General features: G+C 28.8%; 2 protein-coding genes across 3 annotated transcripts; both read right to left on the minus strand.

Annotated features, from left to right (window-relative positions):
- Positions 1-4402: 4402 nt before the first annotated feature.
- LOC108334453 (histone H4) lies at positions 4403-5217 on the minus strand. 2 transcript variants are annotated; one of them, XM_017570308.2, is made up of 2 exons: positions 5093-5217; positions 4403-5002 (listed from the first exon to the last, which is right to left on the minus strand). In XM_017570308.2, exon 2 carries the CDS (start codon positions 4963-4965, stop codon positions 4654-4656), a length of 312 nt encoding a protein of 103 aa, XP_017425797.1. In that variant the 5' UTR covers positions 4966-5002; positions 5093-5217; the 3' UTR covers positions 4403-4653. The 2 variants fall into 2 exon arrangements, with proteins under 2 accessions (XP_017425797.1, XP_017425798.1); XM_017570309.2 differs by having other exon boundaries at positions 5097-5162.
- A 9156-nt stretch (positions 5218-14373) lies between these two features.
- On the minus strand, positions 14374-16856 carry LOC108333572 (zinc finger protein CONSTANS). Its single transcript, XM_017569040.2, has 3 exons — positions 16471-16856; positions 15702-15875; positions 14374-15140 (listed from the first exon to the last, which is right to left on the minus strand). The coding sequence occupies exons 1-3, from the start codon at positions 16804-16806 to the stop codon at positions 14916-14918; spliced, it is 735 nt and encodes a 244-aa protein (XP_017424529.1). The 5' UTR covers positions 16807-16856; the 3' UTR covers positions 14374-14915.
- Between the last annotated feature and the right edge of the window lie 6815 nt (positions 16857-23671).

Genomic DNA, 23671 nt, shown 5'->3' on the forward strand with positions numbered 1-23671 from the left:
TAAGCATAAAATAATTACAAATAAATATTCTTTTATATTTTTTAAATAAAATAATAATAATGACAAATAAATATAAAAAATTATGTGTTAAAATATTATTTTTCTTTCATATAATTTAAGAAAAATAATATTCTAATCTACATAAATTTTTTACATTCAATATTATTTTTTCTTATTTTTTTTATTTTTTTTAATATAAAATTTTTATTCTTATACTATGTTTCATGTCAAATGAATGAATGTAAAAATAAGTCACATTATTATTACTCGTACGTTAATAATATTTACATATTAATGTGTGATATTACTTGTTCAAGAGTTCATAATGGCTTTTCGGATTTCTTACAAACCTAACGCTCTCACTAAATTCTTAACTATCAATTTGATTCTGAGCAAATCAAAATATGCAATGATGAATGTAGTCTAAAATTTCCCTTGAGACGTTTCTGCGTCATGCTTGCATATTCCCTGTGTATTATAATATAAATTAGGTTATATTAAGTCTTCATATAGAATGTATATACAATTAATTATGTCTTTAGTTTTTTCTTAATATTAATTTTTTATTTATTATAATAAAATAAATAATTAATATAATATTATTAAAAATTAAAAAAATAAAATCATATTAGTTACTTTTTCCTAATTAAAAAAAAATATTTTTTATTCCTTTTTTCATCTGAACTCAATCTAAATAAATCTAAAGATAGTATCCCACTTAAAAACTCCCCACCAAATCAAATCCAAAGTGTGCCAACATTATTTCTACTTGTACTTGGCTATCTTGTGTACTTCATTCAGTATGTTCAATAAGTACATTAAATTAAAAGAAAGTCCCATCATATTAAATGTATCATTTTTTGCATACAAAAATTATTGATGTATATTAAAAAGATTCATCAATATAATAAAAATGAAAAATTAAATAATGTGATAAGAGAATTATAACGGAAAAAACAAGGTATAATTATTGGTTTGATCTTCATTTTGGTAGAAAAGTCTTAAGTTCATCATCACTTTTTTTTAAGTTTCAATTACATTCTAACTTCTGAAATAAGATAATTTAAAAAATTAATAACAACATTAATAACATGTCACATGTATATTTATGACTTTTTACAAAAAAAAATTGTAAAACTTTTTGTTGTCACATGATCAAGTCCCTAGTTTGATTGTGATATTGTTAGTATTATGTACCAGATAATACTATATGTTAGTGTCAATGTCAAATATCAATTATCTTAATTTTAGTATAAATTCATTTTTTTTCAAAAAAATAAATATTTATCATTTTCAAATCAAGATAAAATTTATTATTTCTATAAATATTGTACTAATATTTTTTATTAAAAATATATTTTTAACATATTATATTATTATATATTTTTAACTTATGTTTCGTTAATCATAACTTTTATTATTAAATTTTAATATAAATATTAGTATAATATTTATATAAATAATAAATTTGATTTTCCTATCAAATTTATTATTTGTATAAATAGTATTAATTAACTTATTCTTATAAAAGAAATATAAACTATTAATATATTATTTTTAAATACTTATTTTTTATAAAAATATTTATATTTAATTAGTTTTGATCTTATAAAAAGTATGAATTAAAATAATATATAATAATATATGTTAAAAATTTATTTTTAATAAAATATCAGTATAATATCTATATAAATAATGAATTTGGTCATAGAAAGAAATAATATTATTTTATTTTGATAAAAATTGTAACTAAATTAAATCAACAAAATATAAAAACTAAATTGAAAACATTAATAATGATTTATCAGTGTCATGTCATATAGTATTGAGAGTAACATATTACATTAAGAATAAGATACATGGCAACAAAAATTTTATAAAAGAAAATTAAAATATCAAAATTTAAAAAAAAAAATCTACATGTTGACACATGCTACATTGTTAGTAATTTCTTTTTAAAATAATCTAATTAAAACACTTTTTTTATACAATTAAAATTTTGCTTAAAACCACTGTTATCAGAGTAAATTCTGATAAGTAATCGTCGTATTTGTATCACTTATGTGAATATACGATTACGATTAGGGGAATTGTAATCGTCGTATATAAATGAAAGAATCCACCACTAACCAAATTCACTAGAAAACCGAACGGTCAAGGACCGTTCAGTAACGAACGTACACTTTCTTAGGGAAATTCATATCAGGATCATTTATATTCCAACACATTTATTAACATATAGTTTCACAACTTTATACATTCATATTTCATACCACCCAAACATAGAGGTTTCATATATTTCATACATCATAACATAACTCAGTCATATTTCATTTCCACTCATTAAATAAACGAACGTTCATGTACTACAATCATATCAACCATCATGCATCCAATTCATTCAATCAAATAACGAACGTTCAAACATTACAACAACATACAAATTAAATTAAATAAGTTTCCCTTACCTCTAGCGTGAACGATCGTCCTAAAGATGAAATGCGGTTTGTCTGACTACAATGCTTCTATTATCAACGCTCAATCAACTCTTCAAACTAAACCAAACAATAGACCAACTGATTCAGAATGAGACTATGACCTCATGCACCCAGAAGTTGGTTTGCATGTGTCAGGGAACAAATGACTAAAAGGAGGAGAAGATCTTACCAGTTCAGAACTCGAAACCGATCGGTTCAGAATGGAGCTTAGGTAGCCGGGAGTGCTTCTACGGTGCGTGAATGGTGATCGGAGAAAAGAAAGGGTGAGTTTTCTTAGAAAGAAGGGAGAGCTTTTAGAGAGAAGTAGGAGAAAATGAGAAACTCAGAGTTTGGAAAAGAAGGGTGCATGCAGAAGAGTGACGGGAATTTTCAGAAAAAGTCAGTTTTGCTTCCCACGTCAAAACGAACGTTCGCTCATCTGCTGACACTTGCCTTCCACTATCTGATTTCCAAATCCTCGTTGCTTAACACCTGGCGTCCGTTCAGAGGGGTTTTGGGTGCGTTTTTAATAAGGTCTGACATAATATATGTTAAAAATTTATTTTTAATAAAATATCAGTATAATATCTATATAAATAATGAATTTGGTCATAGAAAGAAATAATATTATTTTATTTTGATAAAAATTGTAGCTAAATTAAATCAACAAAATATAAAAACTAAATTGAAAATATTAATAATGATTTATGAGTGTGATGTCATATAGTATTGAGAGTAACATATTACATTAAGAATAAGATACATGGCAACAAAAATTTTATAAAAGAAAATTAAAATATCAAAATTTAAAAAAAAAAATCTACATGTTGACACATGCTACATTGTTAGTAATTTCTTTTTTAAATAATCTAATTAAAACACTTTTTATACAATTAAAATTTTGCTTAAAATCACTGTTATCATAGTAAATTATGATAAGTAATCGTCGTATTTGTATCACTTATGTGAATATACGATTACGATTAGGGAAATTGTATTTAAAAGTGACTTATTTTATTAAAAATCCTTAGCTTAAATAAATATATTGTAACAAAAAAATACAACCCACTTAACAACAGAAACACACTATTCGAAAATATCTAAGAACTACGATTTCTTGGTTACTACCAAGATATTATTTAGAAAAAAAAAGAAAAAAAACTGGAACAAAACTCCTTCCTTCCATAAGTATATTATCTGTAATTTTTATTTGTTTAAAGAGTTTCCCTCTACTGATTTCCAGAATTTATTTAAAATTTAGATTTTAAGAAACATCTTAAAAGAATTACATATACAAGAAAAAAAATAAAAAAAATGAAAAACGTTAGAAGGGTGCTATTAGAGTTTGTAGGAAGAGAGGTGAACTAAAGACAGAGTGTAAACAATAACTAATGTAAGATTTTCACATCATAAATTATCAAGCACATAACACATACAACTCTAAAACAAATCGATAAATACGTAATTGTGTAAATTATATTCTAGAAAATAAATTACATTGTGCATTATCCTTTAAGGTGTAGGGTTTAGGAAAGTCACATAATTATTTTAAAACGAAAAATAAAATCACCTTCAATCTGTTTATGTTCATCTTCCTAAAAAATTTAATTTTCTCCAATCAAATAGTTATACCAACGGAATTAAAAATATATTTTTAAAAAAACAATGATTTTTATAGAAATTAAAATTGTCGTACAGTCAAACTTACTTTTTAGCTGAAGAATTTCTTAAAAAATAAAAAAAAAAAAACGATAAGAATTTTACATCATTAGAAAATTCAAAATTTATATCACCATTACGTCCCTTTTCTACCTCATCTTTTCTATCTTTTCTTCCACATCCAAAAGTCTAGATTTTGAAGATACTGATTATCAATGCTCTTAATCAGAAGAGAAAATATAATGCTACCCAAATTGGATATGCAATGAACTGGGAACTGAAATCTGATACAATTCTCAATTCCATCAAAAGTAGTTACAGCACATCACAGAACCAACAAAACAAAGTAAAACACCTATCACCAAAACATATATCTGATAATCACACCTAGCCTTACCCTTTCAACTACAAAGACAACAAAGAAAACCAAAACCTAACTTCAATCCTTGCCATTTCTTTTCTTGACAGCAAGACTTTTCCCCAAAGAGGAAAATCAAGCGACATAAAATCCAAAACCCTAACCCCCAAATCCATAGAGAGTCCTTCCCTGCCTCTTCAGAGCATAAACAACATCCATAGCAGTAACCGTCTTCCTCCTCGCATGCTCCGTGTAAGTAACAGCGTCACGGATCACGTTCTCCAAGAAGATCTTGAGAACCCCACGGGTCTCCTCATAAATCAAACCGCTGATACGCTTCACACCACCTCTGCGAGCCAAACGCCGAATCGCCGGCTTCGTTATTCCCTGAATGTTATCGCGAAGCACCTTACGGTGACGTTTAGCTCCTCCCTTTCCCAATCCCTTGCCCCCCTTTCCTCTTCCAGACATCTTCTTGAATAAAACCTCAACCGAGTCAAATTAAATTCTAAACAAAATCAGAAAAATAGATTTAGCACCAGAAATTGAATAAATTAACTGATAATCTGCAAATTAAGTATTAGGGAAATTGATTTACCTACGTTGAAGAGTTGAAGAAGAAGCTCTGCGTGTTGTTGTATTATGTGGATTTGGATGTCGATCCGTTTTTATAAGGAGTCAGTGACAGTGTGTCGATCCGTGTGCTAGGTTTGCAAGTGCGTTGTGTACCGTTGATATTTTTTAATCTACGATGAAGATGCGAAAAGAGACTCGGTGTGGATCGATCACGTGGCCTGGCTCGTTTAATGAAAGGATGACTTTGGTGTTGGCGGGTTTTAATATTTTTGGGGCTTTGGTATGCCGCCAAGCAAAAAACGCCTTACCCATCCATGTTTTATTAGAATCACAGATTTAAATTACGTTTTCAATGCGAAGAAAATTATTATTCTTATATATTTCTCTGATTGAATTGAAAGGAAAAAAGAAATTAAGTCAATGGAAACAGTTTGGTCGATAAAAAAATATTATTTTGTTAATTTTATTCATTTATTTATTAATACTATTGGCATAATAAATAAGTTAAAAATAAATTCGTTTTGTTTAAAAATTTGTGTCGTGGTTGATTAGGTCATGTGTTGTGATTATTTGTGTGCTTTTCTTTTACTTTTACCAAAAACATATTTTTTTGGATTTTACTCTTTTTCCTATTTTTGCTGTTATTTTATTATCAAATTATTTTCTCCCATTCGTTTTATTATCTTTTTACTATTTTTCGTTCTCTTTCAACTCTACCGAACTAGATAAATTGTGCAGTGGAATATCATCTCGATAGTTCACTAGTTAGCTACCAATCGATCAGTAAAATACTCAATGAATAAGACTAATGACGTAATAATAAATTTTGTAGTTAAGTCTTCTGTAGATAAAAGAATGTCATAAATCCATATAAAAAAATATTTAACATTTATGAAATTTTTAACCGAACTAGTAGTCAAATTAGGTTGGATGGCAAATTTTGTTAAAATAAAAAAAAAGTAATTTAAAAATTTGAGTTTTATGTATTATATTATTTAAAAATATAAATATATAATAATATTATAATTTAAGTTAATAATACTTACTTAAATAATTTTCTCTTTAATCTTGTTATTTTTGTCACTCACCTATCTTTTTTTCTCCACAACTTTACTTTTTATTCCAATCCCTTTTTTTTTCTCCACTAGACTTCTCTTCTCATGGATTTTCTATCACTTCATGTCTTTATAGTTTTACATCCATGTGCATCATCACCATCAACACCTTGTGATAATTTTTTTTCCACCTGTTGCTTCGTAAGATGGACTTTGAAGAACAAATTTTCTCTTTCCACAAAGATAATAAAATACTCATGCTAACTTATGATTTAGATATACTAAGCGCGATCATCTTCACTGGTATCACCACCAAAATTGGTGGTGGTGATAACTTCCTCCAACATAAGGATTTCAAGATTTTTGTACATTTATTTATTTTATGGTATTTCATGTGTGAGAACAAGGGAAGGAAAAGAGGTAGAGTGAAGAGTTTAAAGATAAAGAAATCTCTTTTCTAAGTTATTTTCATCAACTTGTTTGTAATCTCTATCTGTCTTCTTTCTCTGTATCCATCTCACTTCTCTTCTAACTTTATATTGAATCGGATTGCATTGAGGATAAATTATTTAGTCTTGACACAACTCATAATCTCTTATAAAGAAATTTCTTTACCAACTAACACACTGATAAAGAAGAAAATAGACTTATTGTCAAGTTTTTGTTAGTTCTTAAAATTATTATCGCCTTCCTTTATTGCTTTCCGCCAACGATTTTTAACACCACTCACAATCACATCTAATACATCTTAAGAGCCAAAAATGACCATCATCTTAATTTGTCAATCCTTAAAAATATTCTCATCAAAAACTGTAAAGCTCCTTGGATGATGTTTCCATTTCCACTCATCCTTCTTCCCTCCTTTGATTGAATTTTCACATGGATCCCACTACTCTTGACACCAATACACTCGTTCTTGGATTATTAACACAGTCTCTGACTCTTGGGGAGGTTCGACGAACTCCACACATGATAAGATATTGTCCGCTTTGGGCCAAGCCCTCACGAGTTTGCTTTTGGTACCACTCCAAAAGGCCTCTTATCATTGGAGATATCTATGTGTATATAAACCCTTGATCAGTCCTTATTTCACTCAATGTGGGACTTTGTTTGCACTCCAACAACAACAACTTCATTATGTCTAAAAATCTTATCTTTCATGAGCACAGTAAGCACATTACAATGAGATCTCACTTTCTTAGAGATATAATAAATGATCACGTGGTTCAATTGAAATACTTCAATATTCATTAACAAGTGACTGGTATAATGACTGAAGTTGTGAAACTTGAACAATTTAAGGTGATTCGACAAAAACTTAAAGTAGTCAACACTACCACAATAAACTAGAGCTTAAGGGAGGAATTCAGTTTATTTATGTTTTTAATTAAATAAAGCTCATTTTTCTCAATGAAATAATCTTATAGCTAGCTAGCTATTTTGTAATTGTGAGTAACCTACTTTATAGCCATGCATTTAGGATCAATTTTTCGATTTTTTCATATAAAGGCTTATAAAAGCCATGTTGTTCTGATTTAATAAGGCAAAGTATTATTCTCCATACAAAAGTGTGTGTAAATTGTATTCTAAGTTTTAACAACACCAACTTGACTTTATATATCGTGTATAACTTTGCATGAATGTTTTTCATTAACATAAACTATGTCAAGTATATTGTCCGTTAATGTAACAATACAACAAATCTAAAAAAACAGAACAAGATTTTTTTACTTAAGTTCCTAGATAATAAACTTTCTAGAATACGTAAAATATCTTATAGGAGTTTTTTTAGAATATTTCTACATGATATTTGTTTCAAAAAGAGCTTTTCAGAACACATTAAATATGTTTTGGAAAAACTTTTCAGAATATCTTTCCTTTTTTTTTTTTGCATTTTCTCTCTTCTTTGCATGCAGCATTCTCCTATTTTTGTTCTTCCTCTGCACCAGCGTGACGATGACGGCAGCAGCCATAACTGTAGCATTAGTGACAATGGTGAATAATGTTTGAATTGTTTCTTCTTATTGTTGTGGGTACAAATAGTAATTGTGGAGATGAACGCAATAGCCCAGCGTTTGTAATGTTAAGGCCCACGAATATTAAATGTATGTACGTTCTATCTACTTAATTGCTTTTTATTCTTTATATGACATGTAATGTTATTTTTACCTTAATTTTAAACTTTTTAGTTTACTTTTTATAATTTTATATTATCTCGTACCTTTTTATTACATAATACTAAAATATATTTAGTTATTATTTTTATTGTCACAATTTAGTAATTCATTCTAAATCAACCTTTCGTATCGTCGTTCATCTGAGTCGGTCATCAAGACAAACCATCGACTCTAATATCATTGTTGGGTCTATTGAGGAGGAGGTTTACCGAGGAGACACAATACTAATGAGATTTGAGTCCAACCATATAATAGATTGACATCACTCTTTGTCTAAAACCTTAAGATAATGAGTTAATGAATTTTTCACCTTTATATAAGGTTCTACTCTCTCATTTCTATCAACTTGGACTCACACTTAAATTTCCATAGTTTTTTAAAATTCCATATACATGAGTCTTGGAAATATTTTATTGACCACTTCAACCATTTGATTGACATTTGTTGACACATACTTTGAATTTGGAGAGAAAACAAGAAAAAGGAAAATAAAAATAATATTTTCTATTATTTGTCATTTGATTACTTTTCCACTATCTTGCCCTAGTTTTTTTCCCATCATTCTAAACAAAAAAACACCCTTGTATTTTATATTTTTCGTGTTTTTCATGCTTGAAGTACATTCATTATGTTCATATAATTTAAAAAAAAAAATTATACTTCATTTTGTCACTTTAGTCTATCAGATAATATGTTATTTGTAATATAATTTTTTTTCCATCAAATCGTGTACTTATAAATATCTTGCATAAATTTTAGCATACAGAATTACAATATAACAGTTTAGGAATTGAACTAATTTGGTAGAATTTAACTTTTTACTTAAATTTATTAGAAACTGTCAATTGTTTTACGTTTGATGCTACCTTAATGAAAATGTATATTAAAATTTAAAATATTTAACATATTGATAAGTGTGTAAGTTAAATTTAGTCAAAACTCATGAATTTTAATAATTTAATGAAATGCTAATTTCTTGTCAAAATATATAGACTTAATTTATTTTATAAAAGCATTAAACTTATACGTTGAAATGATAATTCTCTTATACCAAGTTTATAAATTAGATAATTAATGTCAATTAATTATGAATGCATGTAAGCAAACTTTTACAACGGTATTAAGTTTATTCAAATGGAATTGAGTTTGATTTCCTTAGAAATTTTTTGAAGTGTAGTTAATAGAAAAATACATTTTTAAAAATCATCATTACAAATATTAATGGAAAGTCAAAAAGTTATATTGTCTTTTTTTTAAGCTAATAGCTATCTCCCAATTATGACTAACATAAAAAATATTTATATCTTATATTTTAATTTTTTTTTTTATGTTTGACTTAAGTCAAACGTAACTGTGAAGACATAAATTTGCATATGGTAAAATATCGGATGTAAATTTATGATGCATACATAATAAAGGTAAACTTACGTCTTTTCATATATGATAATGTGTAATTTAGACCATTTCTATACACTAAAAGAATACACACTAAAAGTTTCATAATTTTGTAACTAGTATGTGTATCTCAAATAAACAAGTAAAGTATAGAAAATTGGTTAAAATAATATTACGAAAATAAAATAAAAATTATGGAAATGATTGAAATTTTTAAAATTGTGAAACTTCAATTTCCAATAATTTTTATTTTAGAAGTGTCTTTTTTTGATGTATAAATTAAAATTTATAACCATTTAAAATTTTTTAACCACTAAATTTTGACAATTCACATATACTACAAATAAGACTAATTTATAATATAAAAATTTTATTTTATAAATTGATTTTGTAGAGTTAAATTAGACTTAAAGTTCATTATACATTTAAATATAATTTTTTATCTAGTTTTAGTAAATTTTACAAAATCAAAATTATATAGATAAATTAAAACAGTCGTACACAAGGGAGAAAATGAGAAAAACCAACTTCAATAGTAAAAATCACAACTTTTAAACACACAGGCACCACACAATACTTCTATTCATGTATTTGAGTTTTTGTTTCCACAGTGTAAAAAGTGAAGAAAAAATGAGCACAATATAATTTTTTAAACAAATTTATGTGTGACATGCACAAGTTAAGATATAAAATCTAACTTTAACATTTAACAATTATAGGTCAAAAAGTAAATTTTAACAACTTAATTACAAAAATATTACTGTACATTTTTTTACGACTAATTTATTTATCTCAGACATAAATGAAGAGACGTAATGAACATATTTTATATTAATGTATTAATGAACAAAATACCTTAAACTTTAAACCAATAAAAACCAATATTATCAATAAGTATTAAACTCAATACATATTTATAGGCTTCAAATTATCAAACTATGTAATTTTTTCTCATGTGTTCTCTATATGCTTTGTAATTTTTTAAATAAAATTTTATGTTAAAACAAATAATTGATGAGTTTTAGAGTATGAGTATAATTAAGATGTTAAAGATTATAATAATATTTAATTTAAGTTTATTTGAAAATTCTCATACCTTGTAAAAAAATACTTGTTGATTAAATATATATGTAAACAGCCTTTGAATATTAAGAGAGACTTAAATCTAGTGAAAAGCGGAACCAAAGTAATGAAAACTCACCGAAACTTTTGTTGTGAAATTGTAGATGTTGTGGTGAGACCCCTGTCGTGAAAGGAGAGAAGTTTCCAAGTAGTGGTCGGACCAAATTGAAATTGGTAGGCATGTGCTGTTAATATTTTTACCATATTTATAACTTTGATGCTTGGTTTCTGGAGCAACACTTGTACCACACACACACATATATAGTTTTCTTTTCATTTTGGAGTGGCCCCTCTCACATGATCTTCTTACTCAATCATCATTAATTAAGAAACCCTTTTCCAACCTTGTAGTTGTAGTTGTACATGTCTCATTTTATAGCTAGCTATAGTACTACATCATTATAATGCCATCCATTATCCCTATATCATCCACTTCTTTATTCTTTCTTCTCTAGAACAACCTCTCGGGTGGGGCTCCCATAATTCATCACCCACCCCTTGCTTTTTTGCCTCCAACCATACTCCATTTACAACTATATGTGTATATATTAATATAAGAAGTTTAATTTTAAAATTAACAATAGATTTTGACTTATAATTTTAAAGTTTTGAGGTCAAAACAATACATTACAAAGTTAGTTCGAGTTTATTATTTATACATAGTTTGAGAGTGAGGTCAATAATCTCTATTAAACGCCCTTTCACACTTTTCTCATGATCTCCTTAAGTTGTTCTAAACGTACTTAATCAAAATTTTCCTTGTTCACCAAGTTAAAGTTCCAAACTGTATGGGTAGATACTTGTCAAAGACACTTTAACACTCAAGTCAGTAATATAACTTAACGAGTGTGACAGTAAAATCTTAAATTCACAATAAATGCAATCATCTACCTTCTTATCTTAGACTTGTATTCATAGTTTTCAAAACGAACTTATGATTAACAAAGTTGTAATCGTGACTCAATACTTAATAAGTAATGCTTACCGATAAACTTGATTAGAGATAATGTTAAAGGGTACATATGGATCGAGACTATTCGTCCACCTACTTTTATCTAGTCGGTCTTTCTCTGTACATCCATACGGACGTATGGTACAACACCTTTCATAGCAACTTAATTAGATATCAAAAATTAATTAAAATATATATACTTTTAAACATTACACGATGACCTAACTATAATTATTAGATAACACATAAAACAATAAATTCAATAAACAATAATTTTCATTACCATAAATTCTAACTTATAACTTTAATATTATGTTAAAAAATATTTTAAATCTAATTCAATATTACAACCATATCACTTTTGCCTTGCACAATATGAATCTGCATTATACATAATTACCAACAACGTTAACTTCTGTTTTGACTCTAAGGAGAAAAAGTGTAAAAAACGGTGGATCCTAAAAGTTTGGGTGTTAAGGTTTGTCATTGCTCAAAACTCTTTAACACAATTTTAATTCTTTTTTTTAAAAAAAAAAACAAATGATCATTATATTATTTTTAAATAGCACGTAGCCAAAGATAAAAATAAGTAGGAAACAAAAATAAAGAGTAACAATAATTTGGTTTCACTTTACTTGTAATTTTGTTGCAATTTATGGATATTAAATGGAGGCCATTAACCTAGTGGCTAACACACCGCCGGCTGAAAAAGAAAGAAAGAAAGATGAACATGGCCGTCCTCCCACCTTTGATTGTTACCTCAGAAGCTGTAGGTAGCCTTTTTCTAGCTTTCAGAGAGGAACACCATTTTCATAACCCTATATTTTCCATTCATTTTCAAATTCTTCTAGTTTTTATCCGTTAATTTCAAATTTGAATCTTGATTAATTATGCAGGTTTTTTATACTTGTTAAATTGTATTACTTTTTAAAGTTATTCATGGCTTGTGAAATTAAAAAAATAATATTTTTGGATGAATTGAATGGGTGTGTATTGTTAATTACTGCAGTTTTTTTTATAATTAACGATAAATTATCCTTAATAATGTTTTAAAAATATTTTCTATAAATGGTCTTATTTATTATGTATGACTATTTGTGTGTGTGATTAAGACAGTGTATGAGAATATTTTATTTTTTTTATTAATGTTTTTTATTATTACTTTTTAAACAGTGCTCAAAAGAGATTTGCTATGGAGATACTATATATTTTGTATTAGCCCTGAATTTCACAACTTGTTCGGGTAGTATCTATGACCTCCTAACTCCTAAGTAATGATGAGTAAAAAGTAGAAAACAGTAGCTAATTAATTCTGGGTTGAAGTTAAATATTCTGAAAGGAAAAGAGACCATGAAAAGCAAACAATAGAAAAATGGAGGTTGCTTGCTTTGCATGCTAGAACATGCCCATAAAACAATTTATTTCAAATATTTACACACACTTGGTTGTCAAAAAGTGTAGACTCATTCATATTTAATAAAGCATTAGTTCTTTATTGATGCTTTCTTAAGGATGAGACAATATTTATATCATGGACATTTATAAGAACTTGCATGGAATATGTTTAAAATTTTAAAACTAAATTATGTTTTTTTTTTTTAATTTGTGGTTTACTAATTATTGTGAAATTAAACTCTAATCTTGTTGTAATGAATCTTATAAGTAAATATGTATGTTCTGATAGAAATTTAATATAGTTGAAAGTTGACATATAATTAAAAATAAGTAAGATGAATAATATATAATATAAATTAAAAGATTTATACATTATAAGGAGACCATACATTATATGAATATTGCATTTGTCATACAAATGACACCTACAATACATTTTATAATGAATGGCAATATTGTTTTAAATAATGATAATGATGGTCGAATTTAATCAAATAAACTAAGATTACTTTTATTTGAAATGAGTTATTTTTTGAAGGATAGGTGGTGGGTTAATCATAATCCTTGAATCCCATTAAGATTGTTATGAATGTGTTGTGTCTTTGACCAGAAAACGCACGAAGCATGTCTTGTGGAAGTGATTTTGACCCATGGCTTCACTGTTCCAGCCAAAGTGCATTGTTCAAAAGCTGGAACCTTCAAAGGACATTGCTTATGCCTTATGTTGTGTTATGCCTCCAACCTTTTTGACTCTTCAGTCCTTTTCGGAGCATTAAAACCTCAACATTTATTAAGATATGGCAACACGCCACATCTACCTTCTGTTTCATTCTTCTTCCTGTTCTCGCTAAGGATGAGCAAAACCTATAGGATCATGTATCAAAATAAATCAATAAAACTTAGTTTAGTTATTTTTTTCATTTTAAATAGTATCACATTTGTAATAATAAAGTATAACATTAGAGTCTCGGAATAACAAAGATATCAAAGTTAATACCGATACAATAAGAAGGTGTTTGATAAAATATTTTATTGAAGAAAAAGTTCACTAGGGAGATACAAACACCAATGAGATATGAGTCTAATTATAGGGATTGACATTATTCTAACCAAATCTTTAAGGCAATGAGTTAATGGACACCTGGAAGCATTCAGCAAAAACTTTAAGCTTAACTTATCTCTACGAATGTTTCTGATATGAATGTGTTTGATAAAATATTTTAGACTAATAATGATTAAAGTTTGAAATATGTGACAAGTATGCAAGGCCATGAATAATTCTGAAGGTAAAAGAACTGCTTCATTGGCATGACAATGTGGTTGAAGTTGAAAACAAATTGGGAAGGTTTGATTGTTGTTGTGTCCCAAATCCACAGTGAGAAAAAAGTGATAGGTACATCCCCTCAGAGTGCAATGCAAGTGATGGTCACTTTCTATTCTCTTTTCAAGGAAGTGCTTCAACAAAAGGGATGTGATAATACATGCTGCAGACTTTAACCACAAGTACAACAACTATTGCCAAAGTTTTCATCCAATAATACATTGATGCTGAATCCTATAAAAAGTTACAGGGCACTCAAAAACATCACCCTAGATTAAAAGGCTAATAATAATTGCATTGACGACTCGGAGAACTATATTTACATTACTACTTTGATCTAACCTAAACAAAGTGCACCACAGTGCTTCTTTGAACATGGAAAACAAATGGAAAAACAACTGGGGTATCTTATCAAACATGCAATTATTCTAATAGAATACACCAAAGGAGGAACAACTGCCTTGAGACTCTTGAGCAAAATTTGCAGCAACTAAGGAATCTAAGATGGTGAACCAATTCTCATCTTCTTCATCCTCTTCGTCTCCACCACTTTGGCTCCACTGAATTGAAGTGTTCTTGTCAATTTCGTCATTCCTTGCAAACCTTCCTCTGATGCGTGGCCTGCTGTCTGCCAATGTTTTCCTACAAGCATACTGATTCAATGGAAAAAGAAGAGAAGTTAACATTTTCACTCTAGTTTTTTCATCCGTTGAAAACATTATAACATTGCACTATAAACTGAGGTGTAATATAAAGGGCATGTTGTTAATTACACGTTTGATTGAGCCTGGCAGTAATCTTAAAGAATAAGACAAAATCTGTGGGAAGATTTTCATGCTTAACTAAATTCTGGTCCTGTTATCAAGCAGAGAGTGTGGGGAACAAATTGTCAAATTCCTGTCCTGTTATATAGAAAATGTTTCACTTCTATTCTTAATCAGGATTTTGTCATGTGGATTATCTTTTAACTGTGTCTCTTAACTTGTAATTCAACCTTGGACATGATTTTATTTTTAATCATAGATCATGAAGCCAAGCACAGTGTTGTCCACTATATTCTTAGATTTGTGGTCCTTTTGGAATATATATTTTTGGTTGATGCAGATGCAGCAGAGGACTCTATTCACAACAGAAACATTGAAAGCTACTCTAAGTAAGTAAACATGATCAAAACAGTGAGTGTGAGTCAAAACATTTAAAAAAAAAAAGTGAACCTTGATTTTCTTGTTGAAATTCCTCTGGTTCCTCTTGCTTCTGTATCTCTCAATTCTCACCTTCTTCTCCTCTGGGCTATATCTACAAGCTCTGTTCATACCTTCTATAATCATACTGCTTTCGCTTGACAACGGACTATCCGAGAGGTGATTGTGTTGAATTCCATTAATCCCCTGAACAAAACGTTCCATATTATAAAAAATTATCAAAATAAAATAAAAATCACGTTGCTACAGATAATAAAGAGGAAGTAAGCATAAGCAAAAAACAATATAAAGAATCTTCCTGATTCTGTTTGACATAAAATTCTAGTACTAAAACAATCTACCTCGGTGATCAAATCAATTGAACATAGCCACACAGGATTCGATGAACACACTAGTCTTCTATTCTTTGATACATTAAATCAAACTCCTTTCATTCACGGTTACGCTTTACCTATTCACCAGTCCTTATTACGTACCAGTGTCTCGCAAAACTTGACTACTCAGAAACAAACGGTACAATAATTTTAAGCTGAAAATAAAGTTTGAAGTGAAAGAGTAGAAGGGTACACAGGAGATATCATGATCAAAGTTGAATTTTTCAAGTCTGCAATTTATCGTCTTTTTTTTTTTCTGTCACGGTCTTTTCAACCTACCAGAGTTCTTACTTAACCAGTTCGCACACCCAACAAAACCAGTTTGCACACAGAACAAAGATTCTTCACAGAGTGATCTGCACAACATGTGACAGTGAGTGCATGAAATGAAGAAGAAAAAAATGTACCTGGAGATCACCAGCACTGCAAACTCTCCGAACAGGAGCATCATGGGAGTCGAGCAATTCAGCGAAGAAAGCAGAGAGAGGGTGGTGAGTGCCATTGTTGGTGTAGTTGAAGGAGTTACTACTGACACTCCTCTGCATAAAGGTGGGAGTAGGAACAGAAGTGGGAGAGCCACCATAACTGCTATAGCCACTGCTACAGTTACTGGTACTGTTGTTGTGGTAGCAGTAACTGGTGTCGGAGTTGTTGAGCTGGGAGAGGGTGTCGAAATGAGTGAGGTGAGGGAAGAGAGAAGAAGATGAAGGAAGGGGTGAAGCAGTTGCAGAGTGTTCGAACATGGTGGAACGAAAGGAGTTTTGTCGTTGTTGGTAATGAGAAAACTGATTGAAGGAATGAAGATAAATGAATGGTTCAGTGAGTGCAAATGTCTGCATTTAAACACCTGTGAATTATGCAGACTGTAACGCAAGAAATTATTACACAATTTTAAATTTCTTATTACCGAATGTGTGAGTGACGTGGAGGATGACGTAATCGTTTGATCGAAGAAGGGAAAGGGTCGTTGACCTTAACAACGTCTTTGTCTCTGTACTCAGAGGCTGGGAATCAGAATTAGGTTAAACCTCTGAATTAGTCACACTCAGCTTCTTTCATCCATTTAACTTGCCATACCATCACAATTAGTAGCTGTTTACCAAATAAATAAATAAATTATCTAAATGATGTTCATCTTTCTTTCTAAAGAAAAATTTACTGTCGAATAATCTTATTATTAGTACGAAATTATCAATAATTGTTTTTTTAAAAAGATATATCTAGTTATTTTTTTCTTTTAATTACATCTTTTATTATTCTCTTAACATCACATTTGTCACCCTATTTATCTTCTACTGTATTTTCAATTACATATATTAATAAGGATTAAAACTAATCACTTAATTAGACTGATCACGAATTTAAATTAGATTGAATAAAAGTTATAAAACTTAATTATAAAGTTTAATGAATGATGAGAGATGGTATGAGTTTAACTCTCCCACTAATATTTATACAAGATCTATAAATTGGTTTGGGAAGTTTAGAATAGAGAATGGAAAGTGGAAGATGTTTTGAATAACTTCCTACATTAACAAAAATATTAACCATTAACATTTATCTATAAAAGAAAATTATATTGGGTTAAAAAAATCAATGTTTGTTATTATGAGTTAAATAAATTGGAATTGAGTCGAAAAAAATTAACTTATAACTTATCATCAATAATCTTTTATTATTATTTTATCAATATTCTTTTAGTATTTTTAAGTTGAGAATACATTTTTTTTTTAAATTATAATATGTTGTTTAATAATGTTTAAATAATTTAAATGTTTATTTTGTTTGTCAAATTACATATTATAATAATGTTTACTAAAATAGACAAACATTTTTTATAATTAAAAAAATAAATGTAATCAATTTATTTTAATTACACAATAATAAATATATAAAATAATTAAAAAAATAAAATATCTTTAAATCAATCAATCTACCAACCCATAATAAATTACCAAATTACAAAAATATTTTATAAAAACATAAACATATTAAATCAATTTATTTTTATTTCAACCCATAATAAAATTACCAATCTTAAATTCATCTAATTCGATATATCTTGCAATAACTAAATTAATGGTCCATATAATTGTAGCTGGAAAATAAATAGAGTGAGAGTGTACTTTATAACATGCTATAAAAATCATTTTTCTTTTTAGTTTTGCTATTAAATGCTGGAGACATTTTCTTTAACAGGTCTCACCACTGAAAAGATTGGAAAATAAAGAATAATCTTGATTGATCCGAATATTTTATATTTCGTGATTTATAAATATATTTTTGTATACTTTCAGGACTTTTGTAAATATTTTTAAATTTTACTAGTTGTGTAAGATGAGAATATCATATGTTGACGTTTGAGGGGTTTTATATGTGATTTAATCAATATTAAATCAAATTATTTATTAACTATTTAGAACAGTAGTTTCAATTATTTATTAACTTTTTTCATCTTTTCTACACTTACTCAACAACACAGTAACATTTTATATGAGTTGAATTTTTTATTTATTTTTTTGGTTTGGTGAATTGATGGAAGTAGGAGGTCAACGAGACAAAAAGGGCAGAGGATACCCCATAACATAAAGACTGTGAGTCCAAAACTCCATAGTCATTTCACATTCTAACTCACATCACATGCTACCAACTTTAGGTCATTTTTTAATACTTTCATGCAACAGACAAATCTTAATTACTTTTCCGTTTAATATACTCTTAATTAACCAACTTAGTTCAATAATAATATATACAAATAATTTTAATTTTTCTAATACTTTTGTTCATTTATAGTAAGTAAAATATGCTCTTCATTAGGAAGAAAAAAAAAACTTAAAACAATATGCACACCAAAGAAACATATAATCTCATATTTCTAAAGAATGTCTAAAGTTGTAAGCAAAATTCTATACTTAAAGTCAAATTTAGTTTTTTTTTTGTATTTAAAAAGTTTTGAATTATAGATATTTAAAAGCATTATAATAATATTTTTTAGATAAGATTATATGGAATCACCTTTAGTATTTATATAACAATTATAAATATATCGTCGATAATATTCTATATAAATTTCTAGTTAGATAAGAATACTTTTTTTTACACACTTCGATACTTTTAATGGCCGCATTAACTTTTTCTGTAAGAACTTTAAAATTAATCTAATATCTATGTTTAATTTATCATCATCTTAGTTTTTTTTTTAGATTTACAAAAAAAGTAGTTGTAAGTTTTAAAAATTATTCAGATCAATTTACGATTAAATATTTTGATTTAATATTTGTCAGAACCATAAAAATCCACTCAGGTTTCATTTTTAGTGGAATTTATGTGTCAAAATAGAGGCTTGACACTTAACTGGTAGAGGGCAGGTATTGGCAGGTGAGCGAACGTCTGTTTTGAGGTGGAAAGTAAAACTTTGAATTCTAGGAAAACTCACGCCACTCTCTGCATGCACCCGTCTTCCTCAAAACTCTGATAATTTCATTTCTCCTCCTTTTCTCTAAAAGCTCTCCCTTCTCTCTACCAAATCTCACCATTTCTCTACTCCGATCTCTGTTCAGGCACCGTAGAAGCACTCTCGGCGTCAAGAGCTTCAGTTTGAACTGATCAGTTTCGAGTTCTGAACTGGTAAGTTCTTTTCTAGTTAGTCGTTCGTTCTCTGATACATGCAAACCAAGTTCCGGTTGCATGGGTTCATATTCTCATTCTGAACCATTTTGGTTTGTTGTTTAATTTTAGTTCGAAGAGTTGTTGAGCGTTGAGAGTAGAAGGATTTGTAGTCAGAACGAACTGTATTTTTGTCTCTAGGACGTTCGTTCACGCTCTGAGGTAAGGGAAGCTTATCTAATTTAATTGTATGTTCGTTTGTACGTTCGTTGATAATGAATGCATGTTGCTGAGTGGTTGAATGTATATAAAGTATGGATGCTGATATGCTTGTTTATATGGAATATGATTAATTACTATGATATGGATTGTATGAAGCATGAAAAATTTATTATGATACGAATTTATAAAGTTATGAAATTATGTATTGAGAAATGAGCGGAAGATAAATGAGTCCTGGATATGAAATTTCCCTATGATAATGTACGTTTGTCATTGAACGGTCATTGACCGTTCGGTAATACTAGTAACCTTGGTTAGACTTGTATTCTTTCATTTGGGAAGAATCTTAGTTAGGACGATCGTCTTTATTTCGAAATACTGTGCATGAGCGATCGTTCTGAGTGATGCTTGGTCTTACACCAAGTGATCGTCTGAGTGATGCTTGGTCTTACACCAAGTGATCGTTCTGAGTGATGCTTGGTCTTACACCAAGTGATCGTCTGAGTAATGCTTGGTTTTACACCAAGCGATCGTCTGAGTGATGCTTGGTCTTACACCAAACGATCGTCCTGAGTAGTGCTTGGTCTTACACCAAGCGATCGTTCTGAGTGGTGCTTGGTCTTACACCAAGTGATCGTCTGAGTGGTGCTTGGTCTTACACCAAGCGATCGTTATGAGTAGTGCTTGGTCTTTCACCAAGCGATCGTCTGAATGGTGCTTGGTCTTACATCAAACGACCGTTCTTATTCCTTTTATAATATATCTTGATGAAAATAGCGTTTGTCCAACTTCAATAGAGTTTTCTCTTTACCGTGTTCGGTCATTAACTGGAAATCGGTTTATTAATGTGAATCCTTTTAAGTATTTTTCTCTGAAGGTCTTGAAGTGTATACATCCATTTAGTTCCGGCTTAGAGCTTTAGTATTTGGCATGGTTCTTTCGGTGTTCGGTTAGAACTCTCAAGGGTCAGTTCATCTAATTGGCTCACTGATCAAGTAACGATCGTTCTAAGTTGTTTCTGTTATATATGATTACACCCGGGTTCTTTCTCAAACAAATAGTAGTCACCTCTGTCTTATTCTATTATGGAACGGGAGATTTCTCTGTCTCGTTCCAAGTGTTCGTCCTCGTTCTGAGTGAGGATTGAATATTCGGTATCGGGTATCCGTAAGAATCTTTGAGTAAAGATGAAATTTAACTTATTGGTAATGAACGATGAATTTGAGAAGATTGATAATGAAAGATGAAGAAAATATGAGATGAATGGAATGTTGTGGATTTGTACGAGCGTTCCAGGGAGGAACGACTCAGGAATGAGAATTGAGATTTGTAAAGTATGATTGTGGTTATGCTAGTGCTGGCAGTTCATCCTGATGTTTCGTGGGTACTCGTCCTCACGTAGAGGAGGGTAGGTCATGTGTGGAAACGACAGGAGGTCCAGTCCTTAGGGGTACTTTGAATAAATAGGACTAACCTCGGGTGGCAGCTGATGAGAGTATTCCAGTTACTACATCACCCGGGTGCATGAACGCCCGTAGCTACACAGATTTCATACAGTCCAGATAGTCAGTCTAGTAATAGGCTTTGTATGATATGTATGATGAAATTTATCTTGTGTGTTGGATACTTTGAAATGTATGTTTATGCATGAATTAAATTACATAAGCTTACCCTGTATTTCCTGTCTTGTCTTGTTTTGTACGTCCGTCTTTGTCATTGCAATGATCATCCGTGTGGATGTGAGCAGAAGGAGACGTTCAGTTGGAAGAGGAGCTGGAGGAAGAAAATCTGGTGGAGGTGAAGTTAAGACCGAATAGTAGGACGTTCGGTCAATAGTTTAGTTGTTTTAAGGTGGTCGTTCGATCACCTTCCCTTTTGTTAGGTACGACCGTCCGGTATTTTCCTTTTGTAAACCGGTCGGTCAGACTTGTACTCCTGTACAGTTTAAGTTTGTAACTTTTTCTGTAAGGCCAGTTGGCCATAAACTTGCGTTCGCTCTACTTTAGTGTAAGAACTAAGCTGTAATATTATTATATGTGATCATTCTATTATATAGTTTTACACTGTATTTTTTAGATATTACAATATTAATACAAAATATTTTTAAATGTTAAATTGATCTTGGTATCAAGGTTTCCATCAACAATTATTTTTTTTTGTGTGGAACATATATCTTCTGTAGAAGAAACATATAACACTGTTATCAAAGAAAAAAAAACTTATATAAAAACAAGAAGAACAATATATGAATTGTTAGCACAATAGATCCAATAATTAGGTTATACAATTGCACAATCCATTTAGTAATTATTTTTTACCTTTCCTTACAAATCTTTTTCTCTTTTTTGCATGGAAATGGTTTTAGGTCGACCAGCTCTTTTTTTTCTTCTATGTTTCGAATAAACTATATATACTACTTTTTTTTTAGGAATAATGAGATTATACGTAAAAAATCATTTTTAATTCCAATGGCCTATTTCAATTTATTTAATAACACAAGTAATCAGAAAAATAAGTGAGATAAAAAGAAGTATACGCAATATATAAATTCACAGAGAGACCTGTTTAAAACCTGAAACAGTGTAAAAATAAATGCATTATGCTTCTCAATAAACTTGATATCAAGATAGTATTTAAGATAAGTGTAGTCTTTTTCAACAAAATATAGAACAATTTTTCATTATAATTTTTTTTATAATTCTCAATAGTTCTAAAATCAATTGTGATTGTGAAGCTCACTAAGCTCTCAGTCTCAAGCATGGTCAAAGAATTTGTAGCACTTTCTCGTGTGGTCTTTTGATATTTTTTTTATTATTATATATATATAGAATTCGATCCCACCACTTGCTATGATTAATTACTTTTCAATATCCCTTACACGTGAAATCTCATGAAGTTCAAGAAATTTTTAACATTTCATGGGTCTAAAATATAAAACTATACAAGATTTTATATTATTATTTTACGATTATAGTAATTAAAATTTGTTTTCATCGATTATACTCGAAGGAATCTCCATAAATTTTGATTTTATGGATTGGATTTGGAGTTTTGATATACTTAATATTATTTTAAATGACTCTAGCATTTAAATATTTTAAAATGGAATATTACATTACAAACACTATTTTTATACTCAAATAAATACAAAAGTAAAACACTGCATGTGAAAAAAGTTTTTTTTTTAGGAAAATGTAATTTTGTTACTTTATTGTTTAGATAAATTATAATTTAAAAAATTAATATAGCTTAAAATAACTAAAAAAATCAAATTGAAATGTCATCAACTTTTTTTTTAATTACATTCTTTACTTTTTATTTTGATATATCTAATAATATCTATACCTTTTACCAACTGCCTTCTGAATGAACTTTAGCTATACTTTTTTTAGTTATGTATTGGAATGACTTATTTATTTTCCTAAATACCAACCGCATAGTATTTTGTAAAGTTTGCATCATTAAAAAAATAGTTTTTTATTTAGTTTTTAAGATATGTTTAACTATTTTACTGTTACAAAATGAATATTTTAATATTATTAAAATAACATTAGTTATAAATCCATGTACAATATGCATTTTATATATTAATTAGTAATAACTAACGATTGGAATACGTTTACAGATTAATAATTTTTTTTAGTATTCCTAATAACTTGTAAAAAGGAAACAGTCAGAATCAAACATTAAAACATAAACTTAAATAAAACATAAACATAAATAAGTAAGTCACACACACACACGCATGTGTGTGTATATATATATATTAAATTAATTTAT

Source organism: Vigna angularis, chromosome 11 (assembly GCF_016808095.1).
Source record: "Vigna angularis cultivar LongXiaoDou No.4 chromosome 11, ASM1680809v1, whole genome shotgun sequence".
Taxonomy (NCBI): Eukaryota; Viridiplantae; Streptophyta; class Magnoliopsida; order Fabales; family Fabaceae; genus Vigna; species Vigna angularis.

What these genes read in the sequence shown, in the direction of transcription:
- LOC108334453 (XM_017570308.2), bottom strand. Translation starts at nt 4,965, where the DNA reads ATGTCTGGAAGAGGAAAGGGGGGCAAGGGATTGGGAAAGGGAGGAGCT.
- LOC108333572 (XM_017569040.2), bottom strand. Translation starts at nt 16,806, where the DNA reads ATGTTCGAACACTCTGCAACTGCTTCACCCCTTCCTTCATCTTCTTCT. An exon ending in GCAGTGCTGGTGATCTCCAG is followed by an intron (nt 15,876 to 16,470) that starts GTACATTTTTTT and finishes CGTTTTGTTCAG; the next exon opens with GGGATTAATGGAATTCAACA. An exon ending in ATTTCAACAAGAAAATCAAG is followed by an intron (nt 15,141 to 15,701) that starts GTTCACTTTTTT and finishes CCATTGAATCAG; the next exon opens with TATGCTTGTAGGAAAACATT.